Source organism: Callospermophilus lateralis, chromosome 4 (assembly GCF_048772815.1).
Source record: "Callospermophilus lateralis isolate mCalLat2 chromosome 4, mCalLat2.hap1, whole genome shotgun sequence".
Classification (NCBI taxonomy): Eukaryota; Metazoa; Chordata; class Mammalia; order Rodentia; family Sciuridae; genus Callospermophilus; species Callospermophilus lateralis.
The window spans coordinates 109,602,262-109,625,251 of NC_135308.1; the positions used below are offsets into that span (position 1 = coordinate 109,602,262).

Genomic DNA, 22,990 nt, shown 5'->3' on the forward strand with positions numbered 1-22,990 from the left:
AGACTAAGACATCCCCCCATGACTCAGCTCTTCCCTGACATTTGGCTCCCATGAAGCAGTAATCTGAGACATAAACTGTGGTCCCCCTTAACATCTCTCTAAGGTGAGTCAGCACATGCCACCCTCCTCAGCTGGGCAGCGCTCCCCAGAACACATCACCACCTGTCCCTTCACCCCACATAAAGGACTGTGAGAACTTTGCCTTCTGGAGAAATTCCACACACCTTCTCCCCTGTAAGGAAGATTGCCAATCCAGACCCAAGGAGCAAAGTCCTAAAACAGGAGGAGGGGAAACTGGTTTCTGCAAAGGCTGGGCAGAGAAAGAGAGCCAGTGTCTCAACAGAAGCAATACCAGAAGCTGGTGCCATGGATGTCCTGGTCCGACTCCTGCAGCTGCTCATGCTGCTCCTGACACTGCCCCTGCACCTGATGGCTCTGCTAGGCTTCTGGCAGCCCCTGTGCAAAAGCTACTTTCCCTACCTGATGGCCATGCTGGCTGCGAAAACCAACCGAATGATGGAGAGCAAGAAACGGGAGCTCTTCAGTGAGATAAAGGGGCTGATGGGAACCTCAGGGAAAGTGGCCCTGCTGGAGCTGGGCTGTGGCACTGGTGCCAACTTCCAGTTCTATCCTGCTGGCTGCAGGATCACCTGCCTGGACCCAAACCCCCACTTTGAGAAGTTCCTGAAAAGGAGCATGGCTGAGAACAGGCACCTCCAATATGAGCGGTTTGTGGTGGCCCCTGGAGAGGACATGAAACAAGTGGCTGATGGCTCCATGGACGTGGTGGTCTGCACTCTGGTGCTCTGCTCTGTGCAGAGCCCAAAGAGGGTCCTGCAGGAAGTCCACAGAGTGCTGAGGCCGGTGAGCAGAGTGGGAAGGACGGGGGCCTGGGGCAGGCAAACAGCATTGGCCACCCCAGAGTTTGGGGGCCCCAGGAGGGGAACTGAGGTATTAGTACATTAGACACCTGCTGCTGAGTAAGAGTGACCATGGTGGACCCAATAGGATGCTGTTGGGGCAGACAGGAGAGTCACCTAACAGGAAGTGGAGGGAGGTGGGGAATTCACCTAAGAAAGTGAAGTTTAAATTGAGATCAGAAGAATTAAACAGGACATGGAGGGTGGGGAAATAAGTGTGCCAGTAGAGATATTAGGGGGAGTAGAATCCACACATTTTTTAAATCCATAATATTTCAAGCGGGACATAGAGAGAGGGGAGTTTAGGATAGTTTCCAAGTTTCTGGCGTGAGCAACTGAAGGGATATGGGTGCTAGACCATTTGCTGGAATGGAGGAACACTGTTTGGGACTTGTTAGGTCCCAGGAGCTGCTGAGACAGCCAAGCAAGAAACCATGTGGGCTGTTAGAGGGCTAGAACTGGAAGGCAGGAAAAGATGCAGCGTGGAGATAGAGTTGGACATTGCCAGCTTGTAGCTGCTAATTAAGAGCACGGGGGGGGGGGGGGGGGGGGGGGTGAGTGAATCACTAGGGGAGGGTAGTGGGAAGAGAAGAGCTGGAGAAACCCCCTGTGGTTATCAGGCAGGGTCTGAGGTTTCTCTGGGATGTTGGAGGAGATGTCAGGAACAGCTATGGCACGCACCTGAGTCTTGATAGAGAGGCCTGGTGCATCTGTATATAGTGAGCCATCTGCCCTTATTTCTTAATCACCTTCTGTCTGTCCTCTGGACCTTCTTTAAAGATCTCTAGCAGTCATTTGCCCCTCAGTTACAAGAGGTTCTTCACAGGCCCCTTGAGGGAGGGTAGGAGCAGGGGTTGCAGAAAATGTCAGAGCAGGCAGTTTGCTCCAAAAACTCTCAGACCAGCTGCTCCCACTTCACTAAGAGATTTGGCCAGGCTTGATCAGAGGGAAGGAGGAAGGAGCAGGATGGAGCAACTAGTGACACTGACCCTCTCCTCCCTCCCAGGGAGGAGTGCTGTTCTTCTGGGAGCACGTGGCTTATCCGCGAGGAAGCCAGGCCTTCATGTGGCAGCAAGTTTTTGAGCCCACCTGGAAGCACATTGGGGATGGCTGCTACCTTACCAGAGAGACCTGGAAGGACCTGGAGAATGCCCAGTTCTCTGAGATCCAAATGGAACGACAGCCCCCTCCCCTCAAATGGTTACCTGTTGGGCCCCACATCATGGGGAAGGCTGTGAAATAAACTTCCCTGTCCCCATTCAGAAAAAGCCACCCACAGCCAAATCTGCCTTCTGCTGAGAGGGATCTAATCAAGAATGAGAGAAGCTTCCCCTACCACTATCCTCCCTAGTTCCTCTCTCTGCCTGAGGGGAATCTCTAGCTCTAAAAAAAAAAAAAAAAAAAAAAATATTCCTACCCTGACACTAGAGGGAGGAAAACATTATGCTCTGTCATTCCTTAACTAAAAATTCTCAGACTTCACCCACCCCCTTCCTAGGACAGCTCCCATCCCTTCCCTTATCCCCATGGGAAAGGTCCCCCTGCCCTTCTTAGGTTACTCCTATGTGCCCCTGGGACTAGTCACAGAAGCCATGGTACTGCAACCCTGCCTGGCCACCTGAGTCTCCTTCCCCACTATCACCTTTATCCTGAGCTGTGGGGGTACCATAGAGAAGGGGAGACCCTGGGGAGGAGGGAGCAGCACTTAGCAAAGAAGCCAGAGGTTTTTTCTTAAATGTTTTTTAATAAATAGACAAAATCCACTAGACTGATGCAGCAAACTAAGGTCAGAGGAGAAGGGAAACTGAGGAGGGAGAAGCCCCTGAGTCAGCAACACAATCTCCTCCCTGACTGTCCAGCTAAGGCACTTTGGGGGAGACAGGTTACACAGCGAGAGTGGCAGAAGGAGGGATTCTGATCCCCACCGAATAGCAGGACATCCCTGCCCTTCTTCCCCTGCCCCACAGCCCCATCCCTGATTGACACCCTCTTGTCTCCCAGCATTCCAAGGGGAAGATCGGGCTGGTTCTCATGGGTGGGTGAGGTCTGTGCTCCTGAGAAAGCAGATCCTGCCAAATCTTGAGGCAGTGTCAGCAACCAATTCTACTCTCTTCATCCAGAGGAGCCACTCAGGAAGAGATGGAAGGGACCCTTGGGCCAGGATGAGACCAAGGAAGCTAGGCAGTGCCTGGCACAGGGTGCACCTCAGGGCCCAGCTCAGGGTGCCCATCAGCGGCCAGGATGGGGTGTGCGTCAGGACTTTCCCGTCGGGGACTGCCCCAGTTGTTCCTCAAGATGGTCCCTGTCTTCTCTTCCTTGAACTGTTGCCGGTCTTCACGAGGAATCTTCACTGCATGGTACTGGGGCACTGTGGCCTCAGGGTGCTTTGCCCGCTTGAAGAATCCCATCTATAAGGACGCCAAGCCAGACTATGAGGAGCTACAGGGCTGAGGTCCTGGGGACAGACACCCACAGCACAGAGCCTTGCCCCCACCATCCCTGGGAGAGAAACAACCACCTGAAGCAGAACAGAGACAGGCCAGCCAGCACCCAGCACCATGGGCAGCACCCAGGGTGCCTCCAGTGCCAGGGCCCCAGGTTCTCATTCACAGCAAGAGGAAGATCAAGAGGGGGCCCGAGGAGCAGGAAAGGAAATCTCCTTGAGCCTCTGAAAGGGAGGTTTGGAGGTGGGACATCAGGACCTCTAACTCCCAAGATTTCTATCCACCCAAGCTTCTTAAGAGGCCAACAGCATCCCCCAAGATCTGAGGAGGAAATGGCTTCCTCAACCCCTGCATATCTGGCCCCTTCACGCCTTACACACCCCCTGTGTGTATGAACACTGGGTAGCACCTCCCTTAGGCAGGGACCTCTCCTCCCTGAATACAGTACTCCATCCCCTCCTTACATCATGACTATGCTGTCCTGCACACCAAGATGGCCATGTGGCCTTTCCATACTCATACTCAGAACTGCCCAAGACTCCCACAAGCTCAGGCTGCACAGCATCCCTTTTCACATCCATCTCTGCACACTCATGCCTACAGAAGAGACGTGCATGAAGCCTCCCCACACTCCTACATGCTCAGCCATGAGCCCACCCAGCTCTTAGTGCATGCCCCCAGCTGTATACACACATCCTTATAACCTCAGCCTCCTAATGATTTCTCGCCTCCGTGACTAGGACTCACATCACCCTCATGCAAACACATTCCTTATTCCTGATCCCTGAATGCTAGAGCTCTATTCATTCTCACATACATACATACACACGCACACACACACACACACACACATAGTTGCAGACACACTCATGCACACATACAAGTTACCCTACAGTCCCTGGACCCCCAACTTCCATGGCCGACGGCTGTACAGCCAGATGGGCTCTGTGATAGTTGGTGGGGAAAGATGAGCTCTGACTGCTCCGATGGAAGAAGCCGCACTGGTAAATTGAGGGAGGAGGGGAGCAAAGGAGGCAGAGGATGGAAAGACTGAAGACGAGGGGGCCTTATCTCTGCTGTTTCTGGGGTGCAGGGGGCAGGCATCCTGGGGCCAGTTTCATAAAGACATCAATCTCCCTTAAGACTGGGCAGGTTCCCCACTGCTTAGATGCCACTCCAGAGCCTGGTCCACTTGCCAAAAGGTGTGCTCACTCTGTGATCAGTCCCAGGGGACAGGTGGGAAGTAGGGCAGTGCCCCGCAGAGCCCAAGGACATGCATGGTTCTGCACCCATCCCCAGACTGTGGTGTTGGCTCAGAGACAATGAGTCCTAGTGATGTATGTGACTGCCTGTACTGATATGTGGGGGGTGTGCTTTTACATTGCACTCCAGATGTCAATGGGGTTCTGTTACAGCTGGGTGTGTTCAAGAATGATTCCATGTGGACCTGGTATGTGGAAGCTCAAAGTCCAGCTTTGCAGGCAGTTTCCTGGAACTAGTTCTCCACACTTGGTGGCCTTTTGGGCCACAGATTTCTTTCCAGCCTTCACTGCCACACTCATTAAATCAGACCATACTTTCCCAGCTCCATGTCTTTGCCTACCAGGGGCCTTCTGGAAGGCTCAGGCCCCACCCACCCCATCTCCCCATATCCAGATTCTATCAACTCACCTTCCTTTAAGACCCAGCTCCGCAGCCCTCTGCTCTGGAGTCTCCCTTCCTCTGAACTCCCCCTTTCTCAACTCAACCCCTTCTGCCTTGTCTTTGACTGTGAGGCTCAATAACCCCACTACGCTACAAAATTCCTGAGAACAAGATCTGCATCAGACTTATCTTTGAAACACTCAGGGCTGGATAGAGTCCCTGGTGCATGCAGGGTCAGGGCTTAATGTAGATTGTTGAATACATGGGTGTGAAGGTGAGTGAGAGAGCCACAGTTCAAATGTCTGCCTGCCCAACCAGGAAGTCTAGCCTCCAGCAGGTGCCACCCTCCCCAAGCCTCACCTTCCACAGGAGCAGCACCAACAGCGCTAGCACCAGCAGTCCGGCCAGCACAGCCAGGAGGATGACCCACCAGGGGACTCCTTCTGCCACCACAGCCATGGGGTCTAAGTATACCATCACTGGAATCTGAGGAATAAGGGGTTAATGGAGTGAGAGCTGGAGGGAGAAGGAAAGAAGAGAGTCTCCCCACCCAGCCAGCCCAGCCCTGCAGCTCACCACAGTGGAGGCATCTCTGAGCAGCAAGTTCTTGATGGAGGACTTCACTGTGATGTTGGCTCGGACAATCACTTCCAGGGACTTCACAGCTGAGTACTCCTAAGGGAGTGGAGAAGGGGACCCTCCTCCTAAATGCCCCACATTCCCCTCACTTTCCCCCAGCTCCTGAAATTATAAATGGAATGGTGCCCAATGCCAAGGTTGATTCTGTCTGTCTTGGTTCAGGAATATGCTGCATTTAGACAAGAACAAGGTAGCGATGAATCCCAGTGGGGCCTCTGCAGAAGAAGAAACCCAGCCTGAAGCCCAGCAAAGCCCTCACCTCCAGAAAGGTGCTATTCCACAGGCGGCCCCAGACGTGCAGCACAGCCGCACGGTCAAAGCTGTAGAGTGGACAGCTGAACACCACACAGTTGGCAGTACCCCGGGCGCAGTCCTGAGGACAAGAACAGGCAGGGTTCAGAGCTGCTCAGTCCCACCCCATTAAGCCTACTATCTCTCTTATTTTCTTTTCAGGACCTCTAACTTCCCTCCTCCAGGAAGTCTTCCCAAACTAACCCTATTGTCCAAAATAGCTGACTACCCCAAATCTGAGCTATTTGGCTTTGAAATGCATGAGGGGCACAGAGGGGATCTCTTAACAGGAAAAGGCAAAGTAGCTTCTCCAACTGATTCTTATTGCTACCTTATGATGGTTTCATTTTTGAGCACCTACTATCTGCCAGCAATTACCCCACTTAAGTATCCTGCACAGTGCATATTATTAACTTTTTTTTTTTTTTTTGCAGTACTGGGAATTGAACCCAGAGGTGTTCTACCACTGAACTACATCTCTAGTCTTTTGTATTTTTTATGTTGAGACAGGGTCTCACTAAGTTGCCCACAGTGGCCTCCCTCCTGCTTCAGCCTTCTGAATTGCTAGGATTGCAGACATGTACCACCAAGCCCAGCATTACTAACATTTTTCAAAGGAGGAAATTGAGGACCAGGGAGGCCAGGTGACCATCTAGCAAAACCATTAAGTTGTGGAGCAGGTATTGCAAGTCAGGTCCACATTAGACAAAACCACAGGCCTGCACTAAGCTCAAATTCACTGAAGGAGGAGGACAGTGACACAGGATCTGCTGGAAGGACAGGAACTCAGTCTGTTCCTTCCAAGACTGACCTAATCCATTTGACCAAGTTGCCACTAATAACCTATTTGTATAAAAGTTATGTTACATTCATCATGCCACAGTCCATTTACAGAAGAATGGCTTTGAGAGTGCTTGAAGTTACTTTGAGTCGTCCTTTAGTTTGCAACTTTTGAGCAATTCAAGAGTCCTTAATTTGTTTTAAAAGCAAGACTATCTGCCTTAACTTTGTGTATGTTATTTTCATATGTTATGTTAAGTGAAACAAGCCAGGCATGGAAAGACAAATACCACCTGATCTCACCCATATGTGGAATCTAAAAGAGGTGAACTCAGAAGTAGAGAGCATGCTTACCAGGGGCTGGATGGGCGGAAGTGAATAGGAAATGTTGGCCAAAGGATACAGTTTCAGTTAGGCAGGAATAATAAATTCAAGAGCTCTATTACTACTGTACATCGTGATGACCATAGCTAATAACAATATATTTTGCATTCTTGAAAATCATCAAGAGCTGGGTGCAATGGCATATGCCTGTAATCCCAGGGCTCAGGAGGCTGAGACCGGAAAATCATAAAAGAATTCAAAGCCAGCCTCAGCAACAGTGAGGTGCTAAGCAACTCAGTGAGACCCTGACTCTAAATAAAATATAAAGTAGATCTGGGGATGTCGTTCAGTAATTCACTAGTCAAGTGCCCCTGAGTTCAATCCCCGGTACCGCACACCCCGCCAAAAAAAAAAAAAAAAAAATTAGATTGAAAAAAAAAAACGAGGTTGTAGCTCAGTGTTACAGCACCTGCCTAGGATACATAAGGCCCTGGATTCAATCCCTAGCACTAAAAAAAAAAAAAAAAAAAAAAAAAAACAGATCTCAGAGACCTATATAAATCTAAGGCAAATGGATTGCTAGCTAACTGACTGACTGGTCAAGGGTACTGCTTGGAGTGAGCGCTTGGAGTTGGGGAGTCTGTGGGGTCAGCAGTTGCCTCATAGGCACCCACTCCCTCCAGCTGTGCTGCAAACTGTCTTGTCAACTTGTCCTTGCCCAGGTGTTTGACCACCACATCTTGACAGGCCACTCTCCCTGAATGTCCACCACCTAAAGCTCTGGACCCCCACAGCATTCCTATCATGTTATGCCCCAATGTGTTCACCCTTCCCTCACCAGGGTGATGTTTTTCTTCTTCTCAGCAGATGACACTGGCCACCAGGACGTGGTGGGTGCCAGCTGCTCACGAGGCTCCTGCTGCTCTGGCTGCTCCAGCTCTCGTCGCCTCCTATCCCTACTGTCCACATCCTACATATACAGAAGGGAAGGACCAGTGACATTCCTCCAAATGCAGGGATCCTGAGGTCACATATCCTCCACACAACCCACACATGCTCCCCAGGCCCATAACATCCCTCCTAAGTCCTACCCTTCCTACCCTGCCTAAACCTCACCAGGCGGAGGATGTTGGGCCTGGGGGAACAGAGTCCTTTCTGCCCAGGTCCCTGACCGCCCTCCAGCTCCACTCGCATGGGATACAACAGCCACTTCCCATTGGCAATCTCGTGGGGCCACATGATGTTGAGGAAGGCGGAGCCCAGGGTGTTGAGCGACTGGCCTTGGTTGGAGACCTGTGGGAACAGAAGGAAGGCCGCTCAGTTTCTGAGCAGACCCTAAACCCACAGAGACAAGGGGACAAGGCTGAGGGGATGGCATCAAGAAGCACAGTTTCAGCAAAGACTTGGGAACAAGACCAGATGAGGCACCATTCTCTCTCCGGAGGCATCCTGAGCAGGCATATGGGAGGCTCCAGCCAAGCAAGGACAGAATTCTAAAGACAGACATCAACTCTTCCCCAAGGTCCCATCCCTCAGACCAAAAGGAAATAAAATGGCCAGTCAAAAAGAACAGGAGATGGTTAGCTGAGGACCCAGCACCAACATATGCCCACAGCCAAGGTCCAGGTGTAAGGCAGAGGCCCCTAAATCACTGGACCATGCAGCCCCTTATCCTCTGGGCCAAGAAGGGAGAAGGGCCATGAAGGGCCCATATACAGGACACTTACCGTGACCTCATACTTGACCTTGCTGCCCACATCCCACTCAGACCGCATAGCACTCTCGCCCCTCACCACACCGGAGAAGAAGAGTTGCTGTGGTACAGCCACCCTGGTATGAAGGGGTCAAAACAGGGGCTGAGAAAGCCCGGAGTCTGGCTGAATGGAGAGCCAGAAGTGAAAGGGCAGGCAAGACAGAGCCCAGACCAGGGTTTAGGAGTGGGGATACCCCCACCCTCTAGCAGAGCACCCCACTTGGACAAGGCTTACCCTGTGATGGACAGAGGCAGCTCAATGAAAACAAGGGCTCGAGCAGACACTGGATGCAGCTCCTGCTCACTGATCCTAGCATGTAGATAGGGGCAGGGGTGGGCAGCAGGCATGGGCACCCCCGTGGGGTCAACGAGGACAGTCCAACTGCTATCATGCTGCCACCATCCTGCCCCACCAGGCTTACGTGGCCAACAGCAGCTCTACTTCCAGTTCTGTGGTCTCAATGGTGATCCCAGAGGTGCTGAGGATGAGGTAGAAGGTGACCTAGGCCAGAGTAGAATGAGAGAGTCATGGCGGGGGGGGAGGGGGGGCAGTAGGAGATTAAGGAGCAGCCACTCAGACAGAACTAAGGGCAGATGTACCCACCTGGGCACCTCTCTTCATAGGGTTCCCCAGCTCACACTCAACATGGGAGGCATTCTCATTGGACAGGCAGAGAGGCTTTTCCTGGAATGGGGTAGAAAGGAAAGGTGAGATTGGGCTACTGGAGCCCTTCAAGACCCCACCCAACCCTGCCCAGGCCCCTTACCGCAGGATCCAGGGCCCGGACTCCTGAATAGTGCAGTGAGGCAGGGAGGGTGACCAGGAGCTGGGCTTCATGAGCATCGTCCCCATCAGCCTGGGGCTGGGCAGGGTTGGAGGGCAGGTTGGTGACCATCAGCTCAAGGCCAATGACTGGCTGCCCACTCAGTGCAAACAGGGCCGTCGTTCCATCCACATCCCTGGAGGGTCAGATCTCACTCACTCTAAGGTCAGAACACCCTCCCTACCTCTCCACTCCTGCCTCCCCCACATTCACCCAGTGCACACTGCCGCCTCAGCATCCCCAGCCTCTCCCCCCACCCCAGGTCTCCTGGATCATACACCAACCCAAGTCAGGTCTTTCTGTGCACCAATGAGAGCCAGGGGATCACCGTCCTCATCCCAGTCCACTACTTCTTCCTTTGGGCAAATAACCTTAACCTTTCTAGGCCTCAGTTCTCCATCTGTAAAATGGGACTAATAACTCCTACCTCACATCTGTGAAGACTAAACAATGAGATGGAAACTGTATGTTATGGTGTTGTGAAGGGTTGTTACTTATGCCAGGCTCCTCTGGTGCCCCAGCCCCATCACTGACTCGATTCCCAGTCTTCTGGATGGTCATCTGCTCCTCTCTGGCCTTCTCTCTACAGGGTCAGACCCCCCCTCTGCCTGGTCTTCCTGAGGGCACTCCTCCCATTCCTTGAGCTCTTGCCATCCTTCCCCCTTCCATGTGCTCCCCACTCCTCTCACATGGGCAGAGGCTGGAACTCTGTGTCGCTGACCCGGGCACAGAAACGGGCATGCACCAGCTGCAGATTGCTCTGACAAATCTTGTCTTCACCACAGCCTTGCTTCAGAAAGTGGATCTGAAAGCGATTTGAGGAGAGGGTCATTCCTAAGGGGCAAGGCATAGGTTAAATGTGTCACAAGGCATATAGTGGGTTGGAGTATTATAGGATTAAACAATCCAGATCTGCTGTTTACTGGCAGTGTGGTATTGGGATGGTCACTTAGCCACTCTGAGCTGTAATGTGATGGGTGTATTGCCATGCTGTGGTAAAGATGAGCAGATCATTCCATAGCTACCCACATTTCCCCAGCTCTGACTGCAGGCACTGAATTCCACATCAAGAATGACAAGAGTGGTAAAGGCTGCCTATAAGAACTGTGCCAGGAGATTCATATTTCTCCATTCTGGCTGAAAAGCAGAAAGGACCTTGGAGGCCACATTTGATGGTGTGGCCACTTTTAATGACAGACCCCCATCAGCCTGGGACCCTAAAGGATTAGAGATTGGAGGAACACCATCCCTGGACTGGAACATGTGGTTTTTTGGGCCTACATTTAGGGGGGTCTACTTACTACAGCACCTAGAAACATGAAGAACTACCAGGGTGACGTGTAGAAGAGATTTGCAAGCAATGAGTGGGTGTCACTGGTGAAGGACCAGGATCACTGCCCCTCCCAGCACCTCTTCCCATGCTCACCTCTGCCCGCTGGGTGCTGGGCTGGTGGGCATTGAGGATGGGGGCCACTGGGGGCAGTCCCTGGCCAAGAGCCTGTCGCCGGAGCCGAGGGGTCTGGAGACTATAGGACAAGGTCACCACAATGGCCCGAAGTTTGTCTTTGACATTGTCCTGAGAAGGGGAAAGATTGTTGCTCACTGGAACACCCCTGCCCCTATCCACATGCTAGGATCAGTGAGCAGGAGCTTCATCCATTGTACACCTTGAATACATCATTTTTAATCCCCTGAATGACTCCCCAACCCTGCCCAAGACCCCAGCCAGACACAAGACACATTCTGAAACTTAGAGAAGTTTAGAAAGATTAAGGACAAAGATGGAGAACTGAGCAAGGAAGAAGGAGGAGAGACTGCCATTAGGGAAGAAAGGCGACCCAGGATCTAGGACACTGTGGAATAGATGTGAAAATGGAACCTGCCATCCCCACCTCCAGAGACTACAGGAGATACAAGAAAGCAGTCATGAGGAGAAGGTGAAGCCATAAGGGAGGTTTCTTGGAGTGATTCAGATCTTAGAATGAGGTGTGAGCATGTCAGAAGCAGCTAAGAGAAATAAAGGAGAAGACATGCAGTGAGAAGGAACCCCAGGCCGGGAATTGGTGTCCACCTGAAGCTGGAACATGGTGTCTCCACAGACTCGGTCATGCTGGTGCTTCAGCCACACAGTGCCTGAGGCCTGGTGCTTAGGGTCATCTGGGCTACGGCTCAGGAAGGTCACACGCGGAACCTGGCCCCGGAGCCTCCTATCTGTGTCCCCATCTAATACATAATCCAGGGCTGTGGTGTGTGGGGAGAAGAGAGGGGCCGTGAGTTGGGAACATCTCCCCCTGACTCTGTCCCCAAGGTTCCCTCCTCTCCATTCAGGAGTGACCCTCCCTGGAAACCCAATGAGATGACCAGAGGGAGAGGATCCCACTCACCCACAATAGGGCTGTAGCTGCTGGGGACTGCAATATAGCTGAAACAGATTCTTAGGTCCACACTGTGGGGGCAAAGGGTGGCTTCTGAGCCAAACAAGGCTGATGTTCCAAGGTCCCAGGCCCACCCTTCCCATTCCTCCAGCTGGGAAACTGGAGAGAGACAGGGACAGGAAAACTAGACCTTGCTTGCTCTGACCTCCTCGGACCCCGACTCACCAGACTGAGTGGCCACCAGCACAGTTGGGCTGTTCTAAGTCGATGGCTCGGGGAGCAATGAAGACCTCGTGGGAAACATGGAGAACAGGCCTGGCCCTGGGGGAACAGGGAGTTCAGGGTACAAGAAACATGAGGACAGGAGGCTGGACACTCATTAGCTTCAGACTTGAAGTGGAAATCAGAGTTACAGGGAGGAGATGATGGCCTCAAGGAGGGAGAAGGCAACCAAGAGGGAGGGGCTTACCTGAAGAGTGCAACAGTGTCCGCCAGGGAGCCCACCAGCAGGTCAGGGTAATGGTTCCCATCCACATCCAGGCCACCCGACAGAGAGTAGCCAAAGCTCTTGATGCCCACAGCCTCGCCCTCCAGCACCTGGGGACCAGCTGTCAGCCTCCTTCGCTGAACCCCATCTCCCCCATCTGCCTCCCCTGCCCTCTGCAGTCCTTATTCCACCCACACCCATTCCCTCATCACCATGAGACTCCTCACCTGTGAAGGTTTGATGACCACCCCCAGGCTGCTCCCATGGTAGATAAAGACCTTCCCATCCCCATCAAAGGGAGCTCCCACAGCGATATCTGAGGGTCATGGGGAAAAGGCATCACACTGGGGAAGGGGTGGACAAGGGCAGGCCCCAGTTTCCCTCAGGCACTCGGTCTGTATAATGAGTTTTCTTTTATATTAGGAAACTACAAAGTCCCAGGCACCTGGAATACATCATTTTTAATCCCCTAAATTACTCCCTTCAGTTATTATTAGCTCAAAAAGGTCACAAAGCATAGTAAAATTCATATGTGAGCACAGAATCCTCTAAGCCCTCAGAAGACCACCCCCCCCCGACCTCTGAGAAGCTTCCCCATTCCTCCCCTGACCCCATCCCTCCACTGAATCTTTTCTGTTTCCAATCACACCTGGGAAGCCATCTTGGTTGAGGTCTCCCAGGACAGCCAGGCTGATCCCGAACATGGAGTCAGGGGAACCACAGAGCCGGAGTGGGGAGACCCCTGTCCAGTGACCACCCTGGTTCAAGTACACATACACAGCTCCCCCCAGCTCTTCTTGGCGCTCAAAGAAGTAAGGGGCACCCACTATCAGGTCTGGCCAGCTATGGAGAAAGGGAGACAGTCAGTGTGGGGTCCTCCTAGGCCAACGGAGTCAAGAGAAGATGCCCAAGGTCACTTATACCTCCTGGACCCAGCGCCCCCTAGACCCCACTCCCCTTGCCCACTCTCACCCATCATTATTCAGATCTGCCACAGCCAGCGAGTAGCCAAAGCCAGAGGTCAGACGCTCTCCAGAGAGCATCACTTCGGGTACTAGGCGACTGGCACTGTCTTTGCGCAGAATGACCACAGCACCCTTGTGGTTGGCACGGGGGGCCCCTGCCACAAAGCTCAGCTCTTCTGCTCGCACCAGACCCTTCCCAGAGTCAATGGAGAATCCTAGGAATGAGGGATGACTTACCAGTTAGTGTTTCCCTAAGACTCAGAAGCCGGGTGCACCCCAGCTACCCCCACCCTGCCTGAGTCCAATAGGTCTGGAGCCAGAAGGTAAAGGTGCCCCCAAGTCACCACCACCATAGCTGGACTGCTCTTCCTCCCCCTCCAGTGGTCTGGCAGCCCTCCCACACTCTCCTGACCCAGAGACTGGAGTTTGGCACAAGAATTGTGATGAGGTCAGCCTCAGGGACTAAAGAGGAGGGAAAAAAAGTAATGACAGAGAAGCCCAGATGACCAGCGGTGGGAAGGGCACAGTGGCAGGAGCTGAGCTGAGGCAATACCCGTATCTACATACCCTAGGAGGCCCCAGTCCCACCCAGTGCACCTTCTTTGGCCCCACTCCCACCACCCTGAAAGGAGAAGACTTCACGTGGATGGGAGGGAGACACAAACAAGCAAGGAAGAGCCTGCTTCACCCAAATGTCTCTCAGGCCTCTCCTTCTCCTCCTTAGCAGAGGGATGTAGATGAGACAATGGGGGGACTTACCAACAAGCTAGATCATTCTCCAGCCTGAGCCCACCATCAACCCCTCAGAGAAAGCCACCCCCCCACCAGAGGTCAGCACTGTCCTTCCCAGGACAGTCTCAGCCCTTTCCCTGTCACTTCATCAGGATCTTCCTCCATGAAGACCCCTCACTCACAGCCCCCAAGGCCATCACCCTTGGAGCCTCCTCTTCTTGGGTCTAGTGACTAGGTGCTCAAAGGTCCTCTGTAATTTGGGCCCTGGGTGCGTATTGGTGGGGCAAGGCAGGAAAAGAACGTTCCCTGGGGAGAGGGGAGGCCAGGGCCAAGCCCCCAGGGCCCAGGAAATGGGAGCTTACAAACCTAAGTAGCTATTCAAGGCCAAGTCTCCGGCTGGTCCTGGAAGCCGGTCAGCAGGATCCAAAGTTTTATACACCAGCTGGTCAGGGTCTGAGCTATCAATGTTGGTCACAAAAAGCAACCCTGTGGGGGTGAGGGGGAGGTGGGGAAGAGACACCAGGGAAGGGACATCCAGAGGAAGGACCACAGAGCAAGGAGAGAGAGCCAGACAGAAAGGCCAGAAGAAGATGGAAGAAGAAGAGATGGAGGAAGAAAATGAGAGAGATGAAGAGAACAGAGAGATAAGAGAGACAGGGTGAGAGACGGACAGAGACAGAGACAGAAGGTTGGGAGCATGGAGGGTGGGGAGGATGAGAGAGGAGCAGAGGGTTAGAGCCGTTGTGGGCCAGGGAAGGGTCCCTACCAAAGTAGCTGTTGGCAGGGACCGGGATGAGGCGGGGGTCCTGCTCCTTCTCACCCCCCGCCTCGTAGGGCCCGTCGTCCAGGTGTGCCAGGTCCGCTGAGCCCTGCACACAGAGCTCCACCCTGGCTGTGCCTGCAAGGACAGTCCTGTTAGTGCCTGAAGCAGGGAGCAAGGAGCACCCCGCAGGTGGGACACTGAGTTAGGCACATGAGGACACCCCTCCTCTCCTTTCCAGCCCCATCTTCACCCCCCTCCCTAACCCAAGCATGCTGGGGTCCCCTGGACTTGGCATCACACACTCACCGAGTGTCAGCTCAGCCAACAGCGGCGTGCAGAGGCAGGAATTGGCAGTGATGAGGGCTGGGCTGCATGTCGGAGCAAGCAGGCCCTGGCTGGGTGGGCAGACCCAGCTGTGCATATGGGGGCTCATGCCAGCATATGGAGGAACATTTGGCCATGCAAGGAGAGAAGATACCCCGTTCATGTGTGTGGTGGCATGATGGGGGTGGAAGGCATGGCAGTGCCCCAGGGCAACATGCCAGTGAAAGCATGGTCATGCTTGGCCACCTGCTGCCTGCAACCCCATCTCTGGGGTAAGAGGAGGTTTTGGTCCCCTTCTCCCCACTCTCTAAGGAGTGACTCACCCTTCCAATTATAAGTTCCTGGAGCCCCAAAGAGGAGGTAGTGGCTGTCGGGGGAGAAGGCAGCAGCTGTGCCCTGCTGGCAGAACCCAAATTGTTCGTGGCCCTGGGGGCGCCCCTCACAGAACTTCCACTCCCCACCATCCAGCTCATCACGGATGGCCAAGTCCTGGCTTAGCACAAAGCAGCGACCAATCACATCCCTCGTCTCCAGGATCTGGTCTACTCGCTGCCTCGACTCATATCGATGTGCACAGGTCTGTGGGAAGAAGGCAAGAAAGGTCATTTATTTCCTGTGTGGACCCGGGATCTGCATGCTACCCACATGCAGACATTTGGCAGACATATCACACACACATGCACACACCCAGATGCCTCATCACTGGAGCACATCGCCCAGCCAGTGTTAAGCAAGTTCTTGCATTACCCAGCATCCCGTCTGCATCTACTTCCTTGCCCTCTCAGAACATCACCCTTATTCCACATTCTGCGTAGGCACCCAGAGACACAGGATATGTCCCTCCCTGGTCACAATCCTGCAATACGCTGAGCGTGGTCCTTTCCTTGGACCTTTTAAGGCCACCACTTCATTTACAAAGAACCTCCTTCTCTTTTCATTCCCCAGGCCTGACCTATTCTTGAAAGTCCAGGTCAAATCACTACACTACCAGAGTCCTTCCCTACTCCTTCTGTACTTATATGCTTGGGGACTGGACCTCTCACTTAATGTTAACCATATTCAGCCCTGTGGCGACTTGTATTGAAAATTGTGTGCCTATGCACGTTAGTGAAAGGCCCAAAGAGACATATAAAAGAGAGAATGAGGGTGGGGGTTGTAACTCAGTAGTAAAGCGCTTGCCTCACATGCATGAGGCCCTGGGTTCAATCCTGAGCACCACATTAAAAAATAAATAAATAAAAATAAAGATATTGTGTCTGAGGCTGGGGATGTGGCTCAGTGGCAGAGCGCTTGCCTAGCACGTGTGAGGCACTGGGTTAGATTCTCAGCACCACATAAAAATAAATAAATAAAATAAAGGTATTGTGTCCATCTACAACTAAAATTTTTTTAATTAAAAAAATAATGTGTCCATCTATAACTAAAGTGTGTGTGTGTGTGTGTGTGTGTGTGTGTATATATATATATATATATATATATATATATATATATATATATATATAAAGAGAAAGAGAGAGAAAATGAGAATCCCCATGACTATTGGGCAGGAATCAGGCCTTCCATTGTCCTTATATTTCCTCTCTCAGTAACTAACACAGTTTCTTATGCTTAAAAGGTTCTCAATAACAGTTGGTAAACAGATGAGTGAAAGAACAGATGGTTAGGTGTTTTTAGATTTCTAAGGAACAGGGACTGAGTCTTATACTTATTTATAATTGCCCTGGGAATCATACTATGTGTCCATCCTGTGCTCCATAAGCACATCTGGGCATATACACACAGATTACACAATCATCATCATAGTCATCATCATCATCATCCTTGCATTCAGCCACAAGATGCGGTACTCACGACAATCTTGCCCCCAGGTCCCTGGCTCCGAACACTGACTCCCAACCACTGGTTCTCCTTGCTTTCCTTTTTCACATCAGCTGGAGGCAAAACACTGGGAATTAGGGACGAGAAAAGGAAGCCAAGTCCTCTTCCCCACTCCACCCAGCAGGGCCGCACCTCCTCGGTCAATGTCCACTCTGTAGCAGTCAGTCTCCTCCAGGCTCAGAGGGCAAGCGAAGAGGCCTCCAGTGCGATTTGCCTGCTGCCCAGGAAGAGCTAGGGCCTGGGGAGCACCCACCAGCAGCCTGCATGATGGGGCAGAGGCCAGAGTTAGAGGTCAGTGTTCTCCAACCTCCCGTGAGCTGCCCAGGCCCAGGGGCCAAGCAGTGTTTAAGAACTAAAGAGAGGGAGAAAAAGGGATTTTTCTCAAATTCTGGTGAGAACAGACTAAAACCCTTGGCCATACAAACGTCATGTTACATACTCTCTGGATGAAGGACCAACACACACACAGCCTGGCCAGCACTGCTTGTTTGAAAGAACCGCCTGTTCCCAGCACCTGTTCCTGTCCAGTCCTTCCCTACCGACTGCTTGGCCCCATCCCCAGGCTCTACTCTCCTCCCCAACCCTCATTCAGTTGAAACCCTGCCAGAAATGCCAAGAATGCTGGGAGCAAAAGCAACAGGGGCCCAGAGTGACACCACAGTGTCACTCTGAAGCAGGCTTCTGAACCAGCTTCTGAAGCAAGACAAGAAGCTAGATATGGGCCTTCCTCTCCCTCATCAGGGGTCCAGCAAATATACCCTCACCGCGACCCCCAGCAACTCTACCAGCCCAGGATTCTATCAGCCACACTGGCTATCATGGAAGAAGGGACAAGTTTCTCATTCTGTGGCCAATCCTACCCCCATTTTCCTCCTCCCAACCTAAATCCCCTTCCCCATTCTTCCTTCTCCTCCCACATCCATGGTCCTCTCCTCTCCTCCCACCCCCTGCCCTCACCCAGTCTTCTCTCCACCTCCCCTTCAGCCTCTTTCCCAGCCACGGCTTTCTTGGCAGGACAATTTTCCATGATCACAGCCAAGGCATCTTCCCCAGGGGAGGACTGTACTGGGAATGGAAGCTTCCTGGGTCCCCCAGGGCTGAACCCCCAGGCCAGGAGTGAAAGAGGGATGAGGTGAGCCAGCAACCCCCAGCTGGCCACATGGGTCCTCTCTTTGCAGAAGGAAGCACTCAAAAGTGGCCGTAGGGGCTGGGGATGTGGCTCAAGTGGTAGCGCGCTCGCCTGGCATGCGCGGGGCACTGGGTTCAATCCTCAGCACCACATAAAAATAAAAATAAAGATGTTGTATCCACTAAAAAACTAAAAAATAATTTTTTTAAAAAAAGTGGCAGTAGGACAAACCTTAAGGTTTCTCACCACACTCTTATTCCACCCCCCTTCCTGGGGGGCAAGGCCCAAAACTGCAGGGCAATATTACAGACAGTCATCTGTGGGGCACCGTGCCAGTTCTGATGGGGTTGGGGGAAGGCACAGAGCCATTCTCCCTTCCCACAACTCCTCCTCATCTCTTAGCAGCTGTCATTCCATGTCAGAGCCAGTGTCATCAGAGAGAAGGGGGATGGGGAGCAATAGAGAAGGGAACATACATTCAACATTCATTTAACAACTATTTATTGAGACCCTATCATATACCAAACCCTGTGACAGGCACTAATGAGACAAGGAAGTAGTATTATCCAGCACCTACTACGGGTCATAACCTAAGCTAGACACAAGGAATGTGAGAAAATAATGTTTATCATTCTCCAAATAAGTGTCAGACATTGGGCAAAGCAAATCACATTCATTATCCCATTTATCCTCACAACAATCTTATGAGATAAGGATTCTTTTCTTGTCTTCCAGATTAGGAAACTCTATTCAAAGATATTAAAAAGTCTTGCTGGAATTCAAATCTACATCTGCTTAACTCCATTACTTAAGGTCATTTCACCGAATGACTGGCCTGTCTTCAGTACACTTAGACAACTGTAGGAAAGGGAAAGGAGGGTATCTTGCACACAAAAGAATCTAGATGACAGGGCCCTATGCAAAAATAATGTCAGTCTTTAGACTATTCAGCAGTGCCCCCAACCTCCAAACACAGGAAGCTGGGGCTATCTTATTCATCTTTGTGCTTACCTCATAGGAAGTGTCAAGATGAGCTGGGGATGTAGCTCAGTGGTACAGTGTTTGCCTGGCATGCCCAAAGCCCTGGGTTCAATCCCTAGTACCACAAAGTGGACTCACAGAGACACCCAGTACCTCAGCTGGTCGGGACATAGCTAAGCACACAGAGAAGCTGAAGTGTTTCATGCTTACATTTCCCCTAGAAGATAGGAGTAGGGAGGAAGGGAGGGGCCTATATGGAGAAAGGAAAGTAAGTGCATAGACAAGCCTAACCCTGCTCTTGATAGAGAAGAAAACAGCCAATTCTTTCTGGAACAAGAGCACGCACACATGGCCTCCTCATCCCCTCCACCTCTGCCCCAGCCACATCTTCCTGGCTCCATCCCATGAGTCCCAGCAGCCCAGGCCCCCAGACAGAACAATAGTCACAGCTGCACCCACCACAGAGAGGATAAAAGGTTGGCAGCTGGAGGTAGAGAGACCTTTGGGGACCCAGCTAAGTGCAAAAGAAGGAGTAGCCCAGAGCTGGGGTTGTGGCTCAGCAGTAGTGCTCGCCTAGCATGCGTGAGGCACTGGGTTCGATCCTCAGCACTACATAAAGTAAAAGAAAGACACTGTGTCCACCTATAATTAAAAATAAATAAATATTTTTTTAAAAAAGAAGAGTAGCCCAATACCCCCTGAACTTCTCAATTCTCCACAAATGTCAGGGCTCCAGCCTAAGTCTGGCCCCTTTCTGACCCCTTGCAACCTGGGGGGCCCACTGGGAAGGCTACTTTACCCAGCAGGCTGGTTCAGCCTTGGGGGGCCTCAAAGCCTTTGGATTCAGGATCTCTGTAAGGCACTAAAACTAGCCTCTGTGGATCACAGTACAAAAATAGCCAAACTATGAACACTTTCATAGTACCCGTTATAGGCTGTGGGCTATTCTAAGCATTTTATATATATTAAGAACTCTTAGGGCTGGGGCTTTAGCTCAGTGGTAGAGTGCTTGCCTAGCATGGGTGAAGCACTGGGCTCGATTCTCAGCACTGCATATAAATAAATGAATAAAATAAAGGTCCATCAACATGTAAAAAATATTTTAATACTCAAATTATATATATATATATATATATATATATATATATATATATATATATATATATATATATATCTCCTCAAACAATCCTATGATGTGGTAGTACAAATTGTTTATCTCTGTTTTATAGTTGATGGAAATTACCATGGAGCAAAATAAGAAGGTTAGACCTCAAAGTCTCATTCAAAGCCTTTCCATCAGTGAATGCTAGGGATAGCCTTTGAAACTAAAAGCTAGGGACTGAGTAAGGTACCTGGCCTCTTAGGGCCACCAAGCAGCAGAGCGCCCCCTGCCGGAAAAGAGGACAAGGTTAGGCAGTCAGACCCCTCTACAAATGCCCCTAAGCTTGGCACTGGGAGTCAGAATCAGGAGCCACATTCAAAGAGAAGGGGAAAATGACAAGAGACCAAGCCATTAAAAATAACCTAGAATTTGCCTGGAAATAGCTCAGAGAGTTCAGCATGTCCTAAAAAGGCCTCCAGTCCCGGAACTCTGGCAGATGGGGGAAAGAGAAGGAGGGGTGGGGGAGGAATGAGACAGAGATGAGGGAGGAAGGGATGGCAGCCTGAAGAAAAGGTGAAGTCAGTTCCTTTTTACATCCTAAAGTTTTAAGGGCTGTTGACCCTGCTCCCCGATGACTGTGATAATGGAACAAGGAAGATTAGAGCTAGCCCCCACTTTCTGTGACTAAAGAGAAATAAGCTCTTATCCCTGCCCTCAGCCCCCAGGGCAATAATGGGAATGGGGCAGTCCCAGTGGACAGCATTGATCCCAGTAATGGACATTTAATGTGTCTTAGGCACTGGCTTAAGAGAGAGAAGCCCCCCTGGCAGGATGGAAGTGGGAAGCTTTGTTCCCCTTCTGGTCTCTCTTTTTAGCAAGAGCCAAGAGTACAGGAAGCATGACCAGTTGCAAGCTCCACCTAACTGTGTCCATCTCCCAGGGGTCCTGAACTGATGAGAAGCGAACTAGAATTGTCCTCTGCCCCTCACTCCTCCTCTGCTGAAATTTTTGGAGTTGGAAATTTCCTAAGGGGGAGGAGAGGGAGCAGCCTGGCCAGCATCCTTCCTGGATCTCTCTCACTGCTGCTGCTGCTGCTGCTGTTGCTGCTGCTGCTGCTGCAGCCACCGCTGCCACCACCACTACTTTGGAGACTGTTTTCTGCCACTCTATCACCAAACCACCAATGCAAGTTGCCAGGCCCTCCAGTCTCTCAATCTTCCTGCTGCCTTGAGCCTCAGAAGTGGCAGCTGCGCTCTCCTGGCCTTCCAGTGTCCTGTAGTCCTCACTCCATCCCACAGCAATGCTCTGGCAGAAAGTTATTTCTGGAGTCTTACCTTCTACCTTCCATCCCTCCCATGACACCCTCATCCTCTCTGTCCTTTCCCTTTCCTTCTGCCCTAGGCAGAGACAGAATGATCAGTCTTTCTTCCTGGGGGAATTTAGCCCTCTAAAGGAGAGGAGCCAGAGACCCTGGAGCTGGAACAAAGATGCAAATTAAGGGAAAAGGCAGAAGGAGATGGTTCCCTGCCAAGTCAAGAGCCTTGCTCTCCAACTCATCCCCAAAGCAAAATTCTGGGTCTAGGACCTGGGTGGGGTTGGGCTCTAAACCCAAGACACATGAGATAAGTCTCCAGGTTGGGATATGGGATGTCTCTGGGCAGCGTAGGAGTTGGTAGAGTTTGAAGATAGAAGAGGAGGTGACTGGTGAGTCGGGGGTAGAGAGTGATCTGTGGCTTGGGCCTGGGGACTCTGGGCGGGGGCGGTGACTCACCAGCTCTGGGGTCGGGGCTGCAACTGCCGATGCAGGGCCACAGAGAAGCCGAAGAGGCTGCCTGGCTCTCCTTCCTTGCGCAGAGCGCCCATCACATCCAGATTGAAGGCGACAGCCCGTGGAAAAAGCAGTCCGGCGAACAAGGGACCAAGAAGATAGCAAATCCCAGGGGGGCCCCAAGAATCGCAACTCCGAGCCCCGGCCATGGGACGAATCCCGTGAGTGCTCCCCAACAGTGAAACAACAGTGCAAAGAAAAAACAGGTCTCCCCGGGCGTGTCTCCAGTTTCCGAAGTCTAGCTGGTCTTTCAGGGGGTCTTCCAATCTTTCGCCCGGACACCCGGCCCTCGCCCGCCCCTCCGCAGCACCAGCATCGGCTAGGACAACTACAGCGGCCGGAGCTTGGGAGTCCACTAGGCTCCTGCCGCCTCTCCTGGGGTGCCGCCCAAGTCCCGCCCTCGGCCCCGCCCGCTCTTTCCCGCGGCAGGTGGAGACTACAGTATGTTTTCAAAAGACGCCCAGACCCTCAGTAGGAATTGGCCTTGTTCCCCCTGCACCCCAGCCCAACACCAACTCCGCCCCACCCCAATGCTGCCTTCTCCTCCCCATTCTCCCGCACCCCTATCCTAAAGAGGCGGAGATGGCGCCTTGAAATGGGGAGGGAGCAAAGAAGTACAAATAGGAGGAGCAGAAGAGAGAGTAAGAGAGAAGTAGGATGAGACCGAAAGACAACCTGGGAAGAAAGCTATACAGACTAAAGCAGAGGAGAGGAAGGGGAGAAATTCTGGGGGTATTGTCCCTCAGCATCCCGCCTCCCCACCATCGCACAGAGCATCCCTCAGGCTGCTGGAAAACCACTTCCCAC

At 52.0% G+C, this 22,990-nt stretch overlaps 2 protein-coding genes across 9 annotated transcripts; one reads left to right on the plus strand and one right to left on the minus strand.

The window, feature by feature from the left end:
• Positions 1-366: 366 nt before the first annotated feature.
• Positions 367-2,232, plus strand: Tmt1b (thiol methyltransferase 1B). The gene is made up of 2 exons (XM_076853005.1): positions 367-864; positions 1,927-2,232. Exons 1-2 carry the CDS (start codon positions 367-369, stop codon positions 2,161-2,163), a joined length of 735 nt encoding a protein of 244 aa, XP_076709120.1. The 3' UTR covers positions 2,164-2,232.
• Positions 2,233-2,672: 440 nt separating this feature from the next.
• Itga7 (integrin subunit alpha 7) lies at positions 2,673-22,549 on the minus strand. 8 transcript variants are annotated; one of them, XM_076854634.1, is made up of 27 exons: positions 22,127-22,420; positions 17,276-17,403; positions 17,117-17,196; positions 15,589-15,844; positions 14,999-15,076; positions 14,545-14,664; positions 13,454-13,661; positions 13,131-13,324; positions 12,709-12,797; positions 12,464-12,591; positions 12,220-12,315; positions 12,004-12,065; positions 11,691-11,860; positions 11,046-11,195; positions 10,309-10,424; positions 9,563-9,755; positions 9,400-9,480; positions 9,218-9,297; positions 9,031-9,105; positions 8,770-8,872; positions 8,159-8,335; positions 7,881-8,012; positions 5,907-6,020; positions 5,585-5,683; positions 5,369-5,494; positions 4,253-4,365; positions 3,186-3,328 (listed from the first exon to the last, which is right to left on the minus strand). In XM_076854634.1, the coding sequence occupies exons 1-27, from the start codon at positions 22,330-22,332 to the stop codon at positions 3,268-3,270; spliced, it is 3,435 nt and encodes a 1,144-aa protein (XP_076710749.1). In that variant the 5' UTR covers positions 22,333-22,420; the 3' UTR covers positions 3,186-3,267. The 8 variants fall into 8 exon arrangements, with proteins under 8 accessions (XP_076710753.1, XP_076710756.1, XP_076710754.1 ...); XM_076854636.1 differs by having other exon boundaries at positions 3,257-3,328; positions 4,246-4,365; XM_076854638.1 differs by lacking the exon at positions 4,253-4,365 and having other exon boundaries at positions 2,673-3,328; positions 22,127-22,549.
• Positions 22,550-22,990: the final 441 nt, after the last annotated feature.

Bases quoted from the DNA above. Each gene is read 5' to 3' on its own strand.
- Tmt1b (XM_076853005.1), top strand. From the start codon at position 367: ATGGATGTCCTGGTCCGACTCCTGCAGCTGCTCATGCTGCTCCTGACA. The intron at 865-1,926 runs GTGAGCAGAGTG...CCTCCCTCCCAG, and splicing joins TCCACAGAGTGCTGAGGCCG to GGAGGAGTGCTGTTCTTCTG.
- Itga7 (XM_076854641.1), bottom strand. From the start codon at position 22,332: ATGGCCGGGGCTCGGAGTTGCGATTCTTGGGGCCCCCCTGGGATTTGC. The intron at 17,404-22,126 runs GTGAGTCACCGC...CCCATCATGCAG, and splicing joins CAGCCCCGACCCCAGAGCTG to GCTGCTGGTGGGTGCTCCCC. The intron at 13,662-14,544 runs GTTTGTAAGCTC...CCTCATTCCTAG, and splicing joins GGCCTTGAATAGCTACTTAG to GATTCTCCATTGACTCTGGG.